Genomic DNA, 18,567 nt, shown 5'->3' with positions numbered 1-18,567 from the left:
GTTGCCAAATACTAACTTACCTGTCACAGCTCAGGGTAGCAACATACTGACCCAAAGGATCCCAGGTTACTCCTTGTACATAACTTTTATGTTCATTAAAAATTGAGATCTTTTGTCCTACGAATAAAGCACACAACACACACTTACCAAAACCCACTAATGCACAAATGGTATAAACTACAATTTAAGTATTGTTCCTTTATGCCGTTCCATAATTCAGCAGTTGGTAACTGAGACTCTACCAAACTCCACGTCAGGCTCTGGGGACCAAAGATGACTTCACATGGCCCCTCCTCCCAGGGAGCTCACAGCTCATGGTGGGGACAGACCCACCACCAGGCATGCATACTGTGACATGACGCAGAGGAAGAGGGCAGCTAACAAAGCAGGGGGTGAGGTCGAGAAGGAGTGAGCTCAGAGTTCGGTTCTCCAGGTCAGGCAGGATACAGGGTGCCGATGAGGGGAGAAGAAGGTATTCTGAGCAAATCCAGGGGGTGAAAGTCAGTTTAGGCCTCTGGAGCAGTGACAAGTAGCCAAGACTGCTGGTGTGTGCAAGACCCTCGTGTGCAAGGAAACGGTTCTGGGGGTTCGTGGTGTGGCTCAGAGCAATGCTGAGCTGGGAAGTGACCTGCATTATAAAGATGAAACTGAGGGTCGAAGAGAGCACAGAAAGTGTCACTAGTTAGGAGGTGACAGCAGACCAGGTGAGAGATGAGGGCCTGAACCAGAGCATTGTGACTAGGGATGGGAAAAGGGCTTTGGGGGAAACATTTAGAAGATAAAACCAGTAGCACACAGAGATTACCCGGATAAAAAGAGGAGGGAGTTAGGAAGCCTTGGCCACTCTTAAAAAAACAAAACCCAGGGACTTCCCTGGCAGTCCAGTGGTTAAGACTCTGCACTTCCACTGCAAGGGGCGTGGGTTCGATCCTTGGTTGGGGAACTAAAATCCTACATGCCGCATGATGAGGCCAAAAAAAAAAAAAAACCAAAAACCCAAAACCTTCTTCTCTGGGGAGTGGTCTACACCCCGTCACTCACTCTCCCGACCTCCTCACCTCCCACTCGCTCAACCCTCTGCCATGGGCTCCCGCTCCTCGCCTGCCCCACCCTGGCCCCGAAGTCGCCAGTGACCTGCCGGTGACTTTCGTGTGTAAAACACACTGCACAAACGTCAGGCTAACTTTCCTTCCCCCTCCCCTTCTTGAAGCCCTTTAGGGGAGTCTGCTGAGATTAAGGTGGCCAGGGGTGAAGAAGAAGGCTAAGGAGACCTACGGAGGTTTGCGGGAGCTGCCGGGGAGAACAGGAGTGGGATCGAACCTTGCAAGCAAAAGGGGTTGGGACCCCAGGACCCCATCTGAGGCTGGTGAGGACGAATTTGTAGCGGCCCAATCTGCAGGGTGGCCGGTTTGTGACCAGCTGTGCTCAGCCCGGGACCAGGAAACTGTCAGTATTGTAGCACCAATCCTGGGCTGGGGTTTTCTTGGTACGTCGGGTGGAAGAAAAGGGTCTATGTACATAAATGATCCCCTTGGGGAGCAAACTGGATAGAGAAAATAAGAGGTCAGAGGGGCCGACAGAGCAGGAATCGAGAGGGCTCAGGGGACCTGAGGGCTCTAGGAAGGAAAGGAGCAGGAAGCAGAGGTGCTGAGGGGCCTGAAGGCAGCGGCTCTGGCAGGAGAGCAGGACGCCTGGCTAAGATGTCACTGTCAGAGCACTTAAGTGACAGGCCTTCAAAGAGCCCAGCTACAGAATAGTGGACTGACTGACAGGACAAGTGTGGACCAAGTGGGTGTTCTTTTTAAAGGGCCACCTTGAAGATTATGACTCAAACTTTGAAGGAACTAAGGTGATGGGCAGGAGAAGGAATCACAGCATGTGAACTTCCATACATAAAAATGTACTGACAGGGGCTTCCCTGGTGGCACAGTGGTTAAGAATCTGCCTGCTAATGCAGGGGACACGGGTTCGAGCCCTGGTCTGGGAAGATCCCACATGACACGAAGCAACTAAGCCCATGCATCACAACTACTGAGCCTGTGCTCTAGAGCCCACGAGACATAACTACTGAAGCCCTTGTGCCACAACTACTGAAGCCCATGCGCCTAGAGCCCGTGCTCTGCAACAAAAGAAGCCACCACGATGAGAAGCCCACACACCACAACACCATACATAAAAATGTACTGACTTTAAACAATTTTGCCCACGTTACACGTTAAGAAAAAAAAAAATGACGGAGGAGGCCTAGGATGTGGTCTTGATTTCCACGCTCCTCAAAACTACTCCTTCCCCGCCACCCCCTGCTACCTACTGTGTTGTCCTAGGAGAGTTTGCCACATGCCATCCAAAGACATCTTTTTAAAGCATAAGTAGGGGACTTCCCTGGTGGTCCAATGGTTAAGACTCTGCACTCCCAAGGCAGGGGGACCGGGTTCGATCCCTGGTCGGGGAACTAGATCCCGCATGCATGCCGCAACTAAGACCCGGCGCAGCCAAAATAAATACGTAAATAAATGAATAAATATTTTTTAAAAAATAAGTAAAATCACATCAGTCTACTGCTTAAAACCCTTCAGTAGCATGTGGTCACACTTGGGTTACAATCTGAGACCCGACCCCTGTGGCCTGGACCCGCCACGCTCCAGCCTCAGGTCCTCCCTCCCTCCTGCTGCTGCCTTCCGTCGATTTCCTGTTCCTTGGACACAAGCAGCAGCTCCTGCCGCCGGGCCTCTGCACCGGCTGTTCCCATGAAATAATGCACACGGCTTGCTCCCCGGCTTCATTCCAGTCTCTGTTCAAACTCCACAAGCTCAGAGAAGCCTTCCCAGATCACCCTATCACTCCCGGACCCCTCAGCGCGCTATCACTTCCTGACATCATGCGTTTGTGTATCCGTCTGACACCCCACTAGGACGTAGCCATTGTATTCACGCATCCTCCAGCACCTGCAAGAGCGCCCAGCATGCTGGCAGCGTTCAAGATCATTACAACTGGTTTCAGGGGGTGCTGATGGAGTGTCCACGGACACTGAAATTATCCAACACACGGCCAGATTTGGGAAAAAGGAGACAGTGACGCTGGTCCTCCACATTGCCGAGTGTCTGGGATTGACGAGAAAGAGCATGACAGAAATGAGGCAAGACAGAGGACGCTTCGGCTGGACCGCACAGAACTAAGAACAGAGGCCTTTACAGCGTGCATGAAAACTGGGCTGATGCAGCGTTGAGACCACAGGGGACGCCAATGCCGCTGCCTGACTCCCGACCTGGGCCCTTGGGTTGCAGGAGAATCAGCAGATAAAGCAGAAGAGAAGAAGAGGTTTGGGAGAAGACATCAAGCTTGAGTACAGGCCAGCAGGAGGTAATAGTGGTCAGGCGTCAGCCACCACTGGCTTTTGGCATTTCACTGCTATTTTCGTACTACGGTAGCTTCTCACATGTTTATTGTCCCCTCAACTAGTGAACAGGTTCTTTCAAAGCAGTGAGGTGTCCTTGGCTTTCCTTGATGTCCCGAAATGGAAACCTGATCCCACCTACCCCAACATCGAGCATGCAGTGCCTCACTGATTATGACTTGCTAACTTCCCGAGATCCTAAGCTCCAGGGCGGCAGGGATCAGCCGAGTCCCGCCCCGCCGCCCCCGTCATGTCTGCGTCCCCAGGCGTGTGGGGTCTACCTTGCTTTGGCACCAGCAACTCATGACACCACTGCTAAGCCTCATACATTCTGACTGAGCCCTTAAAAATGCAGTGGGTCCATGGCATATGGGGTTAATCCCTAACCCGTCATGCCAAACACCTATTTCAGTTCACTAAAAAAACTCTTCTGAAGCCTTTAAAGGTTTGGCTTTTTAGACACTTAGAACAGTCCTTCCCCCGATAATAACAAAAACATATCAGCTACCTTTACTGACATCCCATACGATGGCCGTGTTATCCACAGAGGCAGAAGCCATTAAATTCCCATCGGTTGCCCAGCAAATATCATACACATCTTCTAAGTGGCCCCTAGAGTCCAAAGAGGAGAAAAAGCAATTCTTGTCTCAAGGAGAGAAAAAATTGTCAAAAATTTAAAAGCAAACTCAGGGACCATACATTACAATAGGACTTTAGGAATTTCCACTAGAGCTATATTAGCTATAGCTATAAACTACTACCTTCAAGGATATTTGAATCTTTAAAATTGATTCAAGTGTACTAAGGAAAATTTTATAAGACAAACTAAGAAAATCCATTTTAATCATATTTTTATCTTTTAAACTATTCCCGTATTACTGTCTTGCATAAGTAAAAGTTTTAAGTGAGATATAAAAGTCAAAACGCACATCAGCTTAATGCCTTCAGGTGGTAAAGATGAATCCCTCCCAGGTCCCTCCCGAGGTTACCTCAGGGTTTTTACGACAGTCCAGTTCTCCTTGTTCAGCTGAGCCTCATCCTCGTCCTGAAAAGCAATCTGTTCTGGTTCCTTGTTGTCATTCACCTTCCACAGCAGAATGACAGCATCTGTGGAGCGAGTCAGTTAAAGATAAGCCACGCTTTACAAAGCATGGCTCCTTCGCTTCTGGATTTTTAGGGTATTAAATAATATCTATGTTGTTCAATAGACACTATGGCCACAAGGATTTACTTCTAAGAATTCGGGCAGGAAAAGCAAGTTTGCCTTCCGAACAAAAACTCCAAAATCAAACCCATACCAGATCAGAGCTATACAAGGTCACCTTAAACAGAAGTGTCCCCAGGCCGGCAAAACACTACTGCAAAGCGACTGACTACATTAACAAATCCACAGGCATAACCTGTAAGTGGCCGAATAGGGAAACAACAACAGAGGCACCAACGCAAGGGTTGGCAAATCATTCCTAGCTGTGTAACCTACGGCCAGTCACCTCCCATCTTGATGCCTCGGTCGCCTCACCCGTAAAATGAGGAGGCTAACAGGGCCTAGCTCATCAGCTATCGTGAGGATTAAATGGTGCAAGTGCATAAAGCGCCTACCACACGATGCCCGGCACATGGTAAGCCCGTACATGTGTCAGCTGTTAACACCATGGACGTGTCAGATACCTTAGCATGATGTCATCGATTGTGTGAGTCCTCTAGCTCCCCACGTTCTGACGCCACGCTCACCACATAACCTTCTGACCAAGACGTGGCTCCCCTTCGAGGAATGCCCGAAGGAGGAGAGTGAAGGAGCCGGTGGCGTGGACACACACGTGCTCTCCCTAAATTAACTGGAATCCTGGGAGCTTGGCTGAGATGAGACTGGCCCTGACGGACCGGCACTCGCCACGTGCTGACTGACTGACGGCAGGTTTCCAGGCCCTCGAGGCCAAAGGACTTGGGCTGCCCCGTGCGGCCTCACAGAGGACGGCCCGCCAGCCTCCCCACTGCCCCCCGTGGTGCTGCCACTCCCCACCCCTCCCTCGACGGAAACACTGGACATCAAGGCACTGAATTCAACCAGGCTTCTCTTCCTCCTTCTGCAAACAACATCTGAGATTTCTTCTTTCTTTTTATTCTGACTTCTAGACTATGTTAGTTTTAGAGCATGATAAAAAGATTTACTTCTTCTGTATCATTTTATGCCATTTAAGCACAAGCAGAAAGGGAATTTCCTGGCGGTCCAGTGGTTAGGACTCCGCGCTTCCACTGCAGGGAGCACGGGTTCAATCCCCGGTCGGGGGACTAAGATCCCGCATACCGCGTGGCGCAGGCAAAAAATAAATAAATAAGTAAAAATAAGCACAAGCAGAAAATATGAACCAATCTACTCCCACCAAAGAAACATAATTTAGAGGGCTGTTTAGACAATACTCCCCAAGCCAATTAATTCATTAATTACACAGAGACATGGAACTGGGGCTGTGATCACTTACAGATGCTAAACTGACAGCCAAACAAGGCCAGGCCAGTCGCCTTGGGACTTAGAATGGTAAGCACCTACCTACTTGTCTCCAGTCAGCCCAGTGGGAGCAAGTGGGAAAGGGGCCGTTTTCAAACAGGTCTTCCCAGTTTAAGCTTTGCATTCTCCACCCCTTCCCACTCCCCACAACATTATTTTACTAAACTATCTAAATGACAGATTGAGAGGGTCAAGCCACCTCTAAAGTAACAAAGTATTGTCTAGCTCAAATCTCACTCTTCAACATGAGACACATAGGTATCTGGTTTCTGGAGAATCTTGAAGTACAATACTCACCATCCCCTCCTGATGCTAAAATTTCCCCATTTGGAGAAAAACGCACGACATTGACAGCTTTGGTATGGCGAGCAAGATTGGACAAAAATTCAACAATGGCCTTTCCATCTGGTCCTTTTTCTACCTTCCAGATCTGCTGATACGAACACATTCATTCAGAGAAACGTAGAGCGAGCACGCACCATACTGTACCGACGAAAACACCACTATGCTGATTTTCAGAAAGAAAACTTAGTCTTTCTTTTGAAATGTAAGAGGAAGGAACTCCTATCTGAAACATAAACCTACAGTCCCATTGCCTCCCACCTCCTTCTAGTGCAAACTGTTTCCCAGGAGGAAACTGGCTCAGGGTTCTACAGCAATGGGCATCCAGTGACATCACTCTAGGTAACAGGACCCCAGGAAGAAAGGTGCTCTCCTCTGCTTTCGTTGTTGACTCAAGGCCCTGAGAATTTAGCCCTCTGGCCTAGATAACTAAGTAGTGTGTGTCTGTTGACACTCATTATAAATAGAAGAGTGGAGAATGCTGCTTAGTAGTGCTTCCCTGGGCCTTTCTGCCTCGGCCCCATTTACCCTGACAGCGGTGTCCACCCCCGCGGAGGCCAGCCTGTGGATCCTCCCGGCGGCTCCGTGCTGGAAGTCCAGGCTGTACACTGGCTCCTTGTTATGCCAGGCGATCTCACAAGTGATGACTTTCATCCTCCTGAGTCTTCAAGGGTCAGAATACCGTTCCTCGGGGACCGTTCTTTCTCCAAAGACAGAGGAAAGCTGAAAATCGTCGGTAATGAGGTGAATATCATAGCAGGAACGATGTACTGAGCCAGGAACTCTGCTAACCGTTAACAACGCACGCTGCGTTGGGAGAGGATGTTACTGCTGACCTCTGACGTTAACACCCAGCAAGTTTCACCTAAAATGGTTCGCTGAGTCGTGGCTGTTCAGTTTATCCTCCTGCTACGTCCGGAAAAGCAAAATGGGATACCCGAGCAGAGGAAATCAAGGCACCGGGTCGGGCCTGGCTGGGCGCCCGCCCCCGCTTAGGGGAAGCTGCCGGGCGAGCCCGGAGAGCCGGGGGCGGGCCGCCTGGGGGAGTGGGCCGCGTGGGAGGGGGCTACCCGGGGGAAGGGGCCGGGGCCGCGGGGGAGGGGCTCTCTGGGGGGAGGAGGCCGCCCAGGGGAGGGGCCTGCCCGGGGAACGGACCGAGGCCGGAGGCGAGAAGGCAGCTCCCTTCCCGCCGCTCCGGACGGGGCGCTGGGCCCGGGAAGCCGGGACCGGACCTGGCTGGGAGGAGGCCGCTCGGGGCCGGGGCGGGGACCGGCCGCGCGGACGCGCGCTTCTAGGGAGCTATCCCGGGTCCTCGCGGCCGGCCCTCAGCGAGAGCCTCTCGCCCCCCAGGTCCGGCCGGGAAACCGCGGGGACGCGGAAGCCAGCGTGGGGAAAGCCTTACCTACAGGGACGCGGTCAGTCCCCGGGGCCGCCAGCTCCCGCCGCCGCGCGCGCCGGTTCCCGCGCGCTGCAGGCCCCGCCTCCGCGTGGGCGGGACTCCCGAGACTCCGCCTCCGAGTGGGCGGGACTCCCTGGAGGCCCCGCCCCGCCGCAGAGGATGGTCCAGCGCCGCGAGTCCTGCGAATCTGGGCTGGCTCCCGCGGGTTTATTAATTCCGTGCGGACAGATGCACAGGTGGAAGAAAGGGGGAGTCCATCGATTCATTCGTTCAATCACTTATTCCCTTGTTAATTCATTCTTCTAGCAAACATTTACTGAGCATCTGCTATATGCGGAACCCTGTTCCGGCCCTGGATACACAGTGGAGAGCGAAGCTGACTCAGACTTACCCTCAATAGAATTTACAGTCCGGTAAAAGGAAAAGAAGAGCCGTCCTGTAGGACAGGTGGGGAGGCTGTAACTCTTGAGACCCGCCCAAGACTACCAAGTCTTTCACTGGTGCAGCGAATATTTGACAGCTGTAACCTGTATCAGGCCCCCGTTTTGGTCACTGGTGTTTCAAACATAAATAAACCACAGAAACGGTCTTCGGGCTTCCTGTCATGTACACAAAAAATTATAATTAAAAAATAAAGTGAAAGGAGTATGAAAGGAACAATGTGCTCTTACAGTTCTGAGTACGAGGTTATTTTGAATTTGAAGGCTCAAAGAAGTTTGAAGAGAAGGAGGCATTTAAAGTGGGCTTCAAGTGATAGAGTTTCGGATGAGCAGCTCTGGGAAATGAGAATTGAAGGTAAAGAAACTCACTGTTGACAATAGAGGCACAAAGGAGCAATGGGACCTGGCAATGAATGGGAAAGGATGGATGGCTCAATGACCCAGAAGCCTTTGGACATGAATAAGCAGGTCATATGCACATAAGTTTCAAAGGCAGTTTCAATTCTCCTTCTAAATTAACTGGAATCCTGGTTGCATACATTACTCTGGGAGCTTCCCTGAGATGAGATTGGCCCGGATAAATGGACAATCTCCTTGTGCTAACAGCAGATTTCTGGGCCTTCAAGGCCAAGGGGCTTTGTAAAATGAGTGCTACCCTGTGCAACCTTGCAGAAGACAGCTTGCCAGCCTCCCCTAGGTGACTCTCCCACTCCCCACTTTTCCCCTCCTCTCTCTCTCTGGATATCTTGGCCCTGAATTCAACCAGGTCTCTTCCTCCCTTTGCAAACAAAAACTGAGATTTTGGTTTTTTATATATTTTTAAGATATATATTGGCTCTAGATCATTTTGGAGAATTCAAAACTATGTGATTGTTCAGTACCTGGATTGCTTACAGTATACCTCAATTAGCAGATGTGGTTACAGACACTTTTTAAGAACAGAATTTAACATTTTAAAGTGAGGTTGTAAATCAGAAGGCAGAAATAGATGCAGCAGGCCTTTTGAAATGGGATAATTTTCCAAATGTGACATTTTATCTGTGAGTTTCCCAGAGGCCAGGAAAAAAATCCCTTGTGATGCATAGCCTTAATTGATCAAAGGAACATACAGGTTCATCTGAGGAGCCAATTCTTCCTGGCTTTTTAAAAAAATTTTTCTTTCAGCATTTTTAGGAAAAAGAATTGACATGGATTCTTATATAAATGCTGGTTGATGCTTGTAGCTGGTTTCAAGAAAGGTATAGAAATTGTCTACAGATGGATGTCTCATGTTGACAAACATGACAGGAGGCTCCTTAAGCCTGTTTTCTACAGAAAGCTAGGATAATGTAATCCAGATATGTAGTTTTTAGATGTTCTCTCGAGTCATGGCTAGGATTTCGAGAACTTGGACTGGGAATGACTAATATGTACTGTAGATAATCTGATTGTTTGAAAAGCACACATAAGAGAAAAAAAAAAAAAAGGAAAATCCCACTCCTAGGTATGTACCAAAAAGAATTAAAAGTAAAAGCAAGGACGCAATTAGATATTTATACAACAGTGTTCATAGCAGCATTAATAGCAAAAAGTGGAACCAAACTAAATGTCCATGGACGGATGAATGGATAAATGAAATATGGTACATACATACAATGGAATATCATTCAGCCTTAAAATGGAATGAAACTGATATATGCAACAAGATGGATGAACCTTAAAAACATTATGCAAAGTGAAATAAGCCAGACACAAAAGAACAAATATGGGGACTTTCCTGGTGGCGCAGTGGTTAAGAATCTGCCTGCCAATGCAGGGGATATGGGTTCGAGCCCTGGTCTGGGAAGATCCCACATGCCGCGGAGGAACTAGTCCTGTGCACCAGAACTACTGAGCCTGCGCTCTAGAGCCTGCGAGCTACAACTACTGAAGCCCGCGTGCCAAGAGCCTGTGCTCCACAACAAAAGAAGCCACCACAGTGAGTAGCCCCCACTCGCTGCACCTAGAGAAAGCCCGCACGCAGCAACAAAGAACCAACACAACCAAAATAAATAAATTAAAAATAAAAAGAACAAATATGTTATGATTCCACTTATATGAGGTACCTAGAATAAGCAAATTCGTAGAGACAGAAAGTAGAGGCCACCAGGGGGGCAGGTGGGAATGAGGAGTTATTGTTTAGTGGATAGAGTTTATTTGAGATGATGAAAAAGTTCTGGAAATGGATAGTGGTGATAGTTGCCCAACAATGTGAATGTACTTAATGCCACTGAATCATACACTTAAAAATGCTAAAATGATAAATTTTATGTAATGTATATATTTCCACAATAAAAAAATTAATGAGTTAATATTTACAACACACACACACAAAAATATTACCGGAGGGATAAGTTAATGGGGATATAGATAAGACAAGATTGACCATGAGTTGGAAATTGTTGAAGCTGAGTGATGGGTACACATGAGTTCATTATAATAGTTTCTCTATTTTTTAAAAAAAATTTTATTGGAGCACAGTTGGTTTACAATGTTATGTTAGTTTCAGGTGTACAGCAAAGTGAATCAGTTATAGATATATCCACTTTTTTAGATTTTTCTCCCATATAGGCCATTACAGAGTATTGAATAGAGTTCCCTGTTCTATACAGTAGGTCCTTATTAGTTATCTATTTTATATATGGTAGTGTGTATATGTCACTCCCAATCTCCCAATTTATCCCTCCCCGCTGCCACTTTACCCCCTGGTAACCATGTTTGTTTTCTGCATTTGTATCTCTATTTCTGTTTTGTACATAAGTTCATTTGTACCCTTTTGTAGATTCCACATATAAGCAATATCATATGATATGTCTCTCTCTGACTTACTTCACTCAGTATGACAATCTCTAGGTCCATCCATGTTGCTGCAAATGGCATTATTTCGTTCTTTTTTATGGCTGAGTAATATTCCACAGTATATATGTACCACATCTTCTTTATCCATTCCTCTGTTGATGGACATTTAGGTTGCTTCCATGTCCTGGCTATTGTTAATAGTGCTGCAGTGAACAGTTTCTCTACTTTTGTATGCAATTGAAAATTCCTGTTATAGAGGGAATTCCCTGGCTGTCCAGTGGTTAGGACTCCAAGCTTCCACTGCTGGGGGTCCCGGTTCAATCCCCAGTCGGGAAACTAAGATCCCGCAAGCCACCTGCTGTGCCAAAAAATTTTTTTAAAAAAAGAAAGTTAAAAAAAAATTCCCTTTATAGAGCTTAAAATATCTGAAACTGAAAAAAATCAATCTAAGAACACAGTAAATTAGTGGGAAATGAGAAACTACTGGTTAAAGTGATGACGGTGAATATGGTGTATAACACTATTATCATATACTTTATATAACATAATTATATGTAAGTATTATAATAATATGTAATGATTTTTATTATTGTCCTAGACCCCTGTAATTCTCTGCCCAGGAAAAGAGGTAACAGGTATAGTTAGTTATGTCAGACTGCGTCTCTTCTCTGGCTGTCAGCTGGTTAGACAACTCACACTGTAAAGTCACACAGCAAGTTGGGAAGAGCGCTTTCTAGCGTCTCAGATGTCTGCATGAACACCACAGTTTCACAGATACTCCACCAAGGGAATCGCAAAAACATGGGACAACTGCCTATCCAGAAAAAAGAAAATGAGAAGCCCACATCAAATTACTTCCAGTCAGCCCTGCTTCGGATCACAGTACAAACTTTCAAAACACAGGCCACACAGTTCAAAATACAGGCCACAGTTTTCAACAGCATTTAACAGGAATGAGGGAGACTGATGACTCATGTACGTTGTGCATATAAAGCACCATCACACTTTGCTATGAAGATACAGCTGAACTCTGGATAATATTTACATAATTGAGGACACTCATAACCTAAATATTAGCCAAGTTGGGGTAAAAAGTTCTTTTGAGTCTATTCTATATATCATTACCATAATGAGTCCTGAGTGCTTTGCAAGAAATTAATACTGAACCTTGAGGTTAAACTTGTTTTACATGTTTGAAACAGGTAACTGTATTTACTCAGCCCATTCTTATTAGAATGCCTGTGTAGGAAATTTACTTGTGACTCACACTCCAGTTTTATAATGGTTAATTCATTCTCTATGACCACACTCACCTAAAAACTTCACCTGCATTTGAATGGCTTGAATTTACCAAGACTTGTCTTCACAGGTCTTGACTTTCTCCCTAGAGGCCAGTATATGTAAATTACCTTCATGATCACAAAATTAATGCTAAAAAAGCAATGCATATATATTTTCCTCTATGCCAAGTGGATGGATATTAATGGCATTCTTTTTGTGAGCTGTGACCAATGTCCCAAAGACAAATACAGGGACCTCCCTGGTGGCACAGTGATTAGGAATCCACCTGCCAACGCAGGGGACGCGGGTTCGAGCCCTGGTCCGGGAAGATCCCACATGCCACGGAGCAGCTAAGCCTGTACGCCACAACTACTGAGCCTGTGCTCTAGAGCCCGTGAGCCACAACTACTGAAGCCCCCATGCTTAGAGCCCGTGCTCCGCAAAAAGAGAAGCCACTGCAATGAGAAGCCCGCGCACCGCAACGAAGAGTAGCCCCTGCTCACCGCAACTAGAGAAAGCCCGCGTGCAGCAATGAAGACCCAACGCAGCCAAAAATAAATAAATAAAATAAATCTATAAAAAAACAAAAAGACAAATACAGTTGACCCTTCAACAACACGGGTTTGAACTGGATGGGTTCACTTATATGCGGATTTTTTTCAATACATTGGAAACTTGAGGGGAGATTACAATTTAAAAATGCAGATAAGGGCTTCCCTGGTGGCGCAGTGGTTAAGAATCCGCCTGCCAATGTAGGGGACACGGGTTCGAGCCCTGGTCTGGGAAGATCCCACATGCCGCAGAGCAACTAAGCCCGTGCACAACAACTACTGAGCCTGTGTTCTAGAGCCCGCGAGCCACAACTACTGAAGCCTGTGCGCCTAGACCCGTGCTCTGCAACAGGAGAAGGCACCTCAATGAGAAACCCATGCACGGCAACGAAGAGTAGCCCCTGCTCGCCACGACTAGAGAAAGACTGCGTGCAGCAACGAAGACTCAATGCAGCCAAAAATAAATAAATAAATAAAAATAATAAAAAAAATAAAAATGCAGATGAAGTGCATAACCTAGAAATATCTAAAAATTTAAGAAAAAGCTGGGGGGAGGGTTAAATTAGGTGATTGGCATCAACATATACACACTGCTATATATAAAATGGATAACCAACAAGGACCTACTGTATAGCACAGGGAGCTATAGTAATATTTTGTAATAACCTATAAGTGAAAAGAATCTGAAAAAATATATATAACTGAATCACTGTGCTGTACACCTGAAACATGACATTGTAAATCATTTATACTTCAAAATATATATATATAATAAAATGCACGATTTCATGTAATAAACAAACATAAGAAAAATTTAGGTATATCATGAATGCATAGAATATATGTAGATACTAGTCTATCCTTACATAGGTATAAGGTGAGTGATACTTAATATAAAATTAATGTAAGTTTCCTGTTTTATAACTTTGCTTTCAAAGGATTACATTACCATACAGTATGCTTCTCTCGTAACTGGAGAAACTGCATATCTACACAGGTAAGAGGTTTTTAAAAAAATGTAATGTTTCCAATACTGTATTAAGCATGTAACTTTAGGGACTTCCCTGGTGGTCCAGTGGTAAAGAATCCGCCTTGCAATGCAGGGGACATGGGTTCGATCCCTGGTCAGGGAACTAAGATCCCACATGCCACGGGGCAACTAAGCCAGCATGCCACAACTACTGAGCTCACACACCTCAACTAGAGCCTGCATGCTGCAAACTACAGAGTCCATGCGCCACAACTACAGAAGAGAAAACCCACACACCACAGCTAGAGAGAAGCCCGCACGCTGCAACAAAGAACCAACATAGCCAAAAAAAAAAAATTTATAACGGGCTTCCCTGGTGGCGCAGTGGTTAATAATCCGCCTGCCAATGCAGGGAACATGCGTTTGAGCCCTGGTCCGGGAAGAACCCACATGCCGCAGGGCAACTAAGCCCGTGCACCACTACTGAACCTGCACGCTAGAGTCTGTGAGCCACAGCTACTGAAACCCGCGTGCCTAGAGCCTGTGCTCCGCAACAAGAGAAGCCCGCAGTGAGAAGCCTGCACACCGCAACCAAGAGTAACTCCTGCTCGCCACAACTAGGGAAAGCCCGCCCGCAGCAACGAAGACCCAATGCAGCCAAAAATAAATTTTAAAAAATTTTATAACGATTAGTGTATAGGCTAGGCAACCGTGAAGCAATTGTATTGATTACACTAGGCTACCAAAAAGCAATCATATTCCTTGCTGCTTCTTCATTACCAATGCATGAATCATTATACCTATAAATAAATGAATTTCTTTTTCACATTACCTTTTCATTTTCAATGGGTACACATAACATCTAGTGTTGTCTATCATTTAAGACAATACAGATGTACATACTGAGATGGTCCATCTTGTAAACAGACGACGAATTTGGCAGTACAGTACTGCATTTTCCTTATGATTCTCTAACAATTTTTCTCTAGCTTACTTCATTCTAGGAATACAGTAAATGATACCTGTAACATAGACAAAACATGTTAATTGACTGTTCATTGTTGTAAGGCTTCCGGTCAACAGTTATTATAACTTTGGGGGAGTCAAAAGTTATACGTGGATTCTTGACTAAATGGGGGTCGGAACCCACAAGCCCCAAGTTGTTCAAGGGGCAGCCTCATATAAAAAGACACGAATCCAGTGGGTCTCTCACTCCATTCCAATGAGTCTATGTGACACTGTGCAAAGTAAGACTGAACCAACTTCTGAAAGCTAGGAGTTGTCTGGGTAGTGCGTGTGGCCACATTAACAGGCATTTAGCTTCTTCAAAGCAATAAACCAAAGAACCCAACAGAAAAGAATAGGCAGAGAATATGACAGGGTACTCAGAAAAAGGAATTAAAATGGCCAATAAAACATATGAAAACATGTTCAACCTGAGACAAAGAAGTGCAAGCTGCCATTTTCCCACATATCAGTAAGTTTGATGGAGATAGGAAAAAACACACTCATACATCTATTTGTCATAGGAGTATAAATACTCGCAACCATTTTTGGATGGCGACATTTATTAAGATAAACACGGCATACACTCTTTGACCTATCAGTGTTCACTACAAGGTATTTACATTCTGGATATGCTTTAAAAAGTATGTGTGGTGTGTATTTTCACAGCAGCATTTTTTGTAGTAATATCAAAAGACAAGAAATAAATGAGGGCTGGGAGCATATTCATGTCATAAAATGCTACTAAAGCTGTTCAAAAGAGTAATATGGAAATGTTACCAATTATATGGTGTGATACCTGTGTAGATTTGATACAAATATATAATCAAATATAAAGATACAAAATTTAATATAAACTGAATGCATATATATATGAATGTGTGTATGTATGCAGCTAATATTTTCTGGAAGGACACAAGAAAACACCTTTCACTTTATACCATTCTGTTGTATTTACATTTCTAACTTGGGCATCAACTCTGCTTCCCTCTCCCTGTCCTTGCTTACCCTAGTGAGAAAGTGGTCATGCAGATCCTGAGTTTGTTTCAGGAACCACTTGAGTTCAACACTTACAAAATTCATCACTGGAGGGTATAGATCAATAGCTCTCAGCTCTGACGGTGCGCTGGGAGGCCTTAAAGAAGCCTGACAGTTTGGTCCAACCCCCAAAACTCTTAATTAGTACGAGGTGCATCCTCACACTGGGATTCCTAAGAACCGCCCAAGTGATTCTAAAATGCAGCCAGTGAGTGTTAAGAACCATCAGTACATATCACTTTAATTATTCCTCCATGACAAATAACAACCTAATGGGCTGTATGATAGCAGGAATCAAGTGTCTGAGACCATGGGCAGAGTCACCAGCACCTCCTGCCCACATTAGGAACTTGAGGCCCAAATAAAGGCCACATCCATATGCCACGCCTCTCCTGCTGTGTGAAAATTAGCTTTTACTGATTTTGTGGTCTTGGCTGAGGTCCTGTTTGTAGGGACTGTGGACTATTCTGGTTTACGTCCTCACATTGTTTTTAAGTTTTAAATAATTAGTTTAAGCCACACTATCCTCCCCCACACTAGCCTTTGAACAAATTTAACTTAACAAAAAAAGATAGGTATCGCTACCTCAACAGATGACATGAAAGCCCATGTACGTTCTTCTGTTAAATTTGCTAGCCACAAAGTCATATCTTGGCAATATTTTCTTAAAAAGTGAATATTAGGTAAGTATTTCCAAAGAATCGATTTAGCAAGCAAGTTTCTCTAGTTCTATGATTAACTTTGCCATTAAGCCAGTTAACAGCCATATAAAATATGTATTTTTGCAAGAATATAGCTGACCAAAAGGAAGGGAAAAATAGCAAATTCCAGAAATAAGTGCTACATAAATATTCACAAACTTAGACATGCTATACACAGCTGCTATCATTTAGGCAAGGTTTCTTTAGATTAAATGACTTACACAAATAAAGTTTGAGTGTAAAATGCACGCACACACTCTCAAGGTAAGCCCAGTCTTGGAGCCTTAATGGAAGTAAATATAACTTCTAAATTTTAGAAGTTATATCTTCTAAATATAACTTCTAATAAATATAGTAAAATGAGCTCAACTTGAGGGTCTTAACACACAATCTTACTTTTCAAAATATAACTTGAATACAGAATTCCTTAAAAGTAGTATCTGAAGTGTGAGCCATCATATATATTTTTATTTTATTACAAGATATTTTAAAATTTGAGCAGATACAACTGTGACAGAAAACCAGCTTCATACCAAAAATACACTTTCAATTACTTTATCAAGCAAATAAAAATTTCATTTATTTGCTTTTTCTAGTAGTTAATGTACAGTAAAAATTTAATATTGTACAAGACAGACATGTAATTAAGCATACAAAAGGAACATGTATTCAATGTTCAGAAACAAAAGTAAAAATAAATAGCAATGATAAAACTTTGAAAAAAATAATGCACATTTTAGTTGTGGAAAATATGATTCTTAATTATATATACAGTTATACTTAATAGAAAGCCATCTCTTTATAATTGCACAAAACACGGACCAGTAAAGCATAATTTTTATGGCATGTAATACTATAATCCTAGGTTGTTTGTTGCTTAACCCCAGGATATAAACACTTAGGTATGTAATATAATAAAAGGTATGCAGTACTGTTGGAGAAAGATTGTCTTCCTCAACTCATATTAACCTGTAGTAATCCTACAAAAGGCTGTACAGGAAATTTCACAAAAAGAAATATTGAACAATTATTGTGCCCACTCCATGCGGACTAAGCAGCCAAAAATGGGCTTCAAAGTAAATGTGGTGGGGCATTTAATATTTTTATACTAAAAATCATTATTTTTTTCTGTAAAAACACTTTGTGTTTAATAACCATGATCTGCAATCTCAGCACACAAAAAAAAATCCTGGCAAAATGGATGGAGTTGCCGCTTACTTTATTTTCATGAATAAAATATTTCAGGAGATAAGAATTTATAGAAAAGAAACATTAATGCTCAATTACTTACAACTTATCAGGAGTGTTATTCCATTTTTAAAAATCCTGTTTTAAACTTCTCTGTAAGAAAATCAAAGGTAACATTTCCATTTTATTATGGCACAGCCCTCAAGTCAGAGAAAAGTACATTTTGGGGAACCAGAAAAGACTGCACAAAGGTTAGGGGCAACCTGAAAACCTCTTGGTGAAAAACACTTGAGTCCTCTAGGGTAATAAAAAAATATGTGTGACTTAATTATAAATATTTACATTTCAAAGCAGAATCATGAGATAGCTATGTAGCTGCTCAATACCAATGATTCACAGGCATTTCAAAAGGTGTGATAATGTGTCCACAATATTTGTGTCCACACTTGAATGCATAGAATACAGAAAAGATTATGGTTCTTCAGTCTGTTCCATATCATATCTATAACAAAGTTGCTTAAATTTTGAAAGCTATACAACCAGAAAGACGAAGCAAATATATTTTATTATCTCACATAAAATACACTTTAAGTACTACTGATTTCACTCATTTGCTCGACAACTTGTCCTAAGATCTCATCAACTACATCAACATCATAATTCACTTGCTGAAGATCGAGATCAGGTACAATCATGGCCAGGAGCTGTCCTACGTTAACTCGAAGAGATCGAAGTTTGAGGCTGCAAATACAAACATTACACCTATTAGACGAACATTATAACAATACAGTTTAATATTCAGGTAGGCCTTAAAATTTAAGGGAAACATTAAAATGGAATCTCTGTAGAATGATATACAAACTAAATGAAAAGCAAAACTTCCTCAAGAGAACTAGATTTAACAATTCATTTAACTTAATAATTCATAATTTAAT

General features: G+C 43.9%; 2 protein-coding genes across 5 annotated transcripts in view; both read right to left on the bottom strand.

Moving 5' to 3' along the window:
• The window catches only part of CHAF1B (chromatin assembly factor 1 subunit B), a 29,448-nt gene extending 21,727 nt beyond the window's left edge, over window positions 1-7,721 (bottom strand). The window contains exons 1-6 of one of the 3 annotated variants that reach the window (XM_036851256.1): window positions 7,645-7,721; window positions 6,771-7,151; window positions 6,198-6,330; window positions 4,384-4,501; window positions 3,903-4,006; window positions 21-117 (exon numbers count right to left, since the gene is read on the bottom strand). In XM_036851256.1, coding sequence (XP_036707151.1) covers window positions 21-117; window positions 3,903-4,006; window positions 4,384-4,501; window positions 6,198-6,330; window positions 6,771-6,896 — 578 coding nt within the window. In that variant the 5' untranslated portion in view covers window positions 6,897-7,151; window positions 7,645-7,721. The remainder of the gene's footprint in view (window positions 1-20; window positions 118-3,902; window positions 4,007-4,383; window positions 4,502-6,197; window positions 6,331-6,770; window positions 7,152-7,644) is intronic. The other 2 variants (XM_036851255.1, XM_036851257.1) reach the window with 2 other exon arrangements.
• A 9,169-nt stretch (window positions 7,722-16,890) lies between these two features.
• The window catches only part of MORC3 (MORC family CW-type zinc finger 3), a 39,570-nt gene continuing 37,893 nt past the window's right edge, over window positions 16,891-18,567 (bottom strand). For both annotated transcript variants that reach the window (XM_036850208.1, XM_036850209.1), the window contains exon 17: window positions 16,891-18,373. In XM_036850208.1, the coding sequence (XP_036706103.1) occupies window positions 18,220-18,373 (154 nt within the window). In that variant the 3' untranslated portion in view covers window positions 16,891-18,219. The remainder of the gene's footprint in view (window positions 18,374-18,567) is intronic.

Source organism: Balaenoptera musculus, chromosome 4 (genome assembly GCF_009873245.2).
Source record: "Balaenoptera musculus isolate JJ_BM4_2016_0621 chromosome 4, mBalMus1.pri.v3, whole genome shotgun sequence".
Taxonomy (NCBI): Eukaryota; Metazoa; Chordata; class Mammalia; order Artiodactyla; family Balaenopteridae; genus Balaenoptera; species Balaenoptera musculus.
Note: the sequence above shows the minus strand (reverse complement) of the source record. Positions and strands in the feature narration are given on the sequence as shown.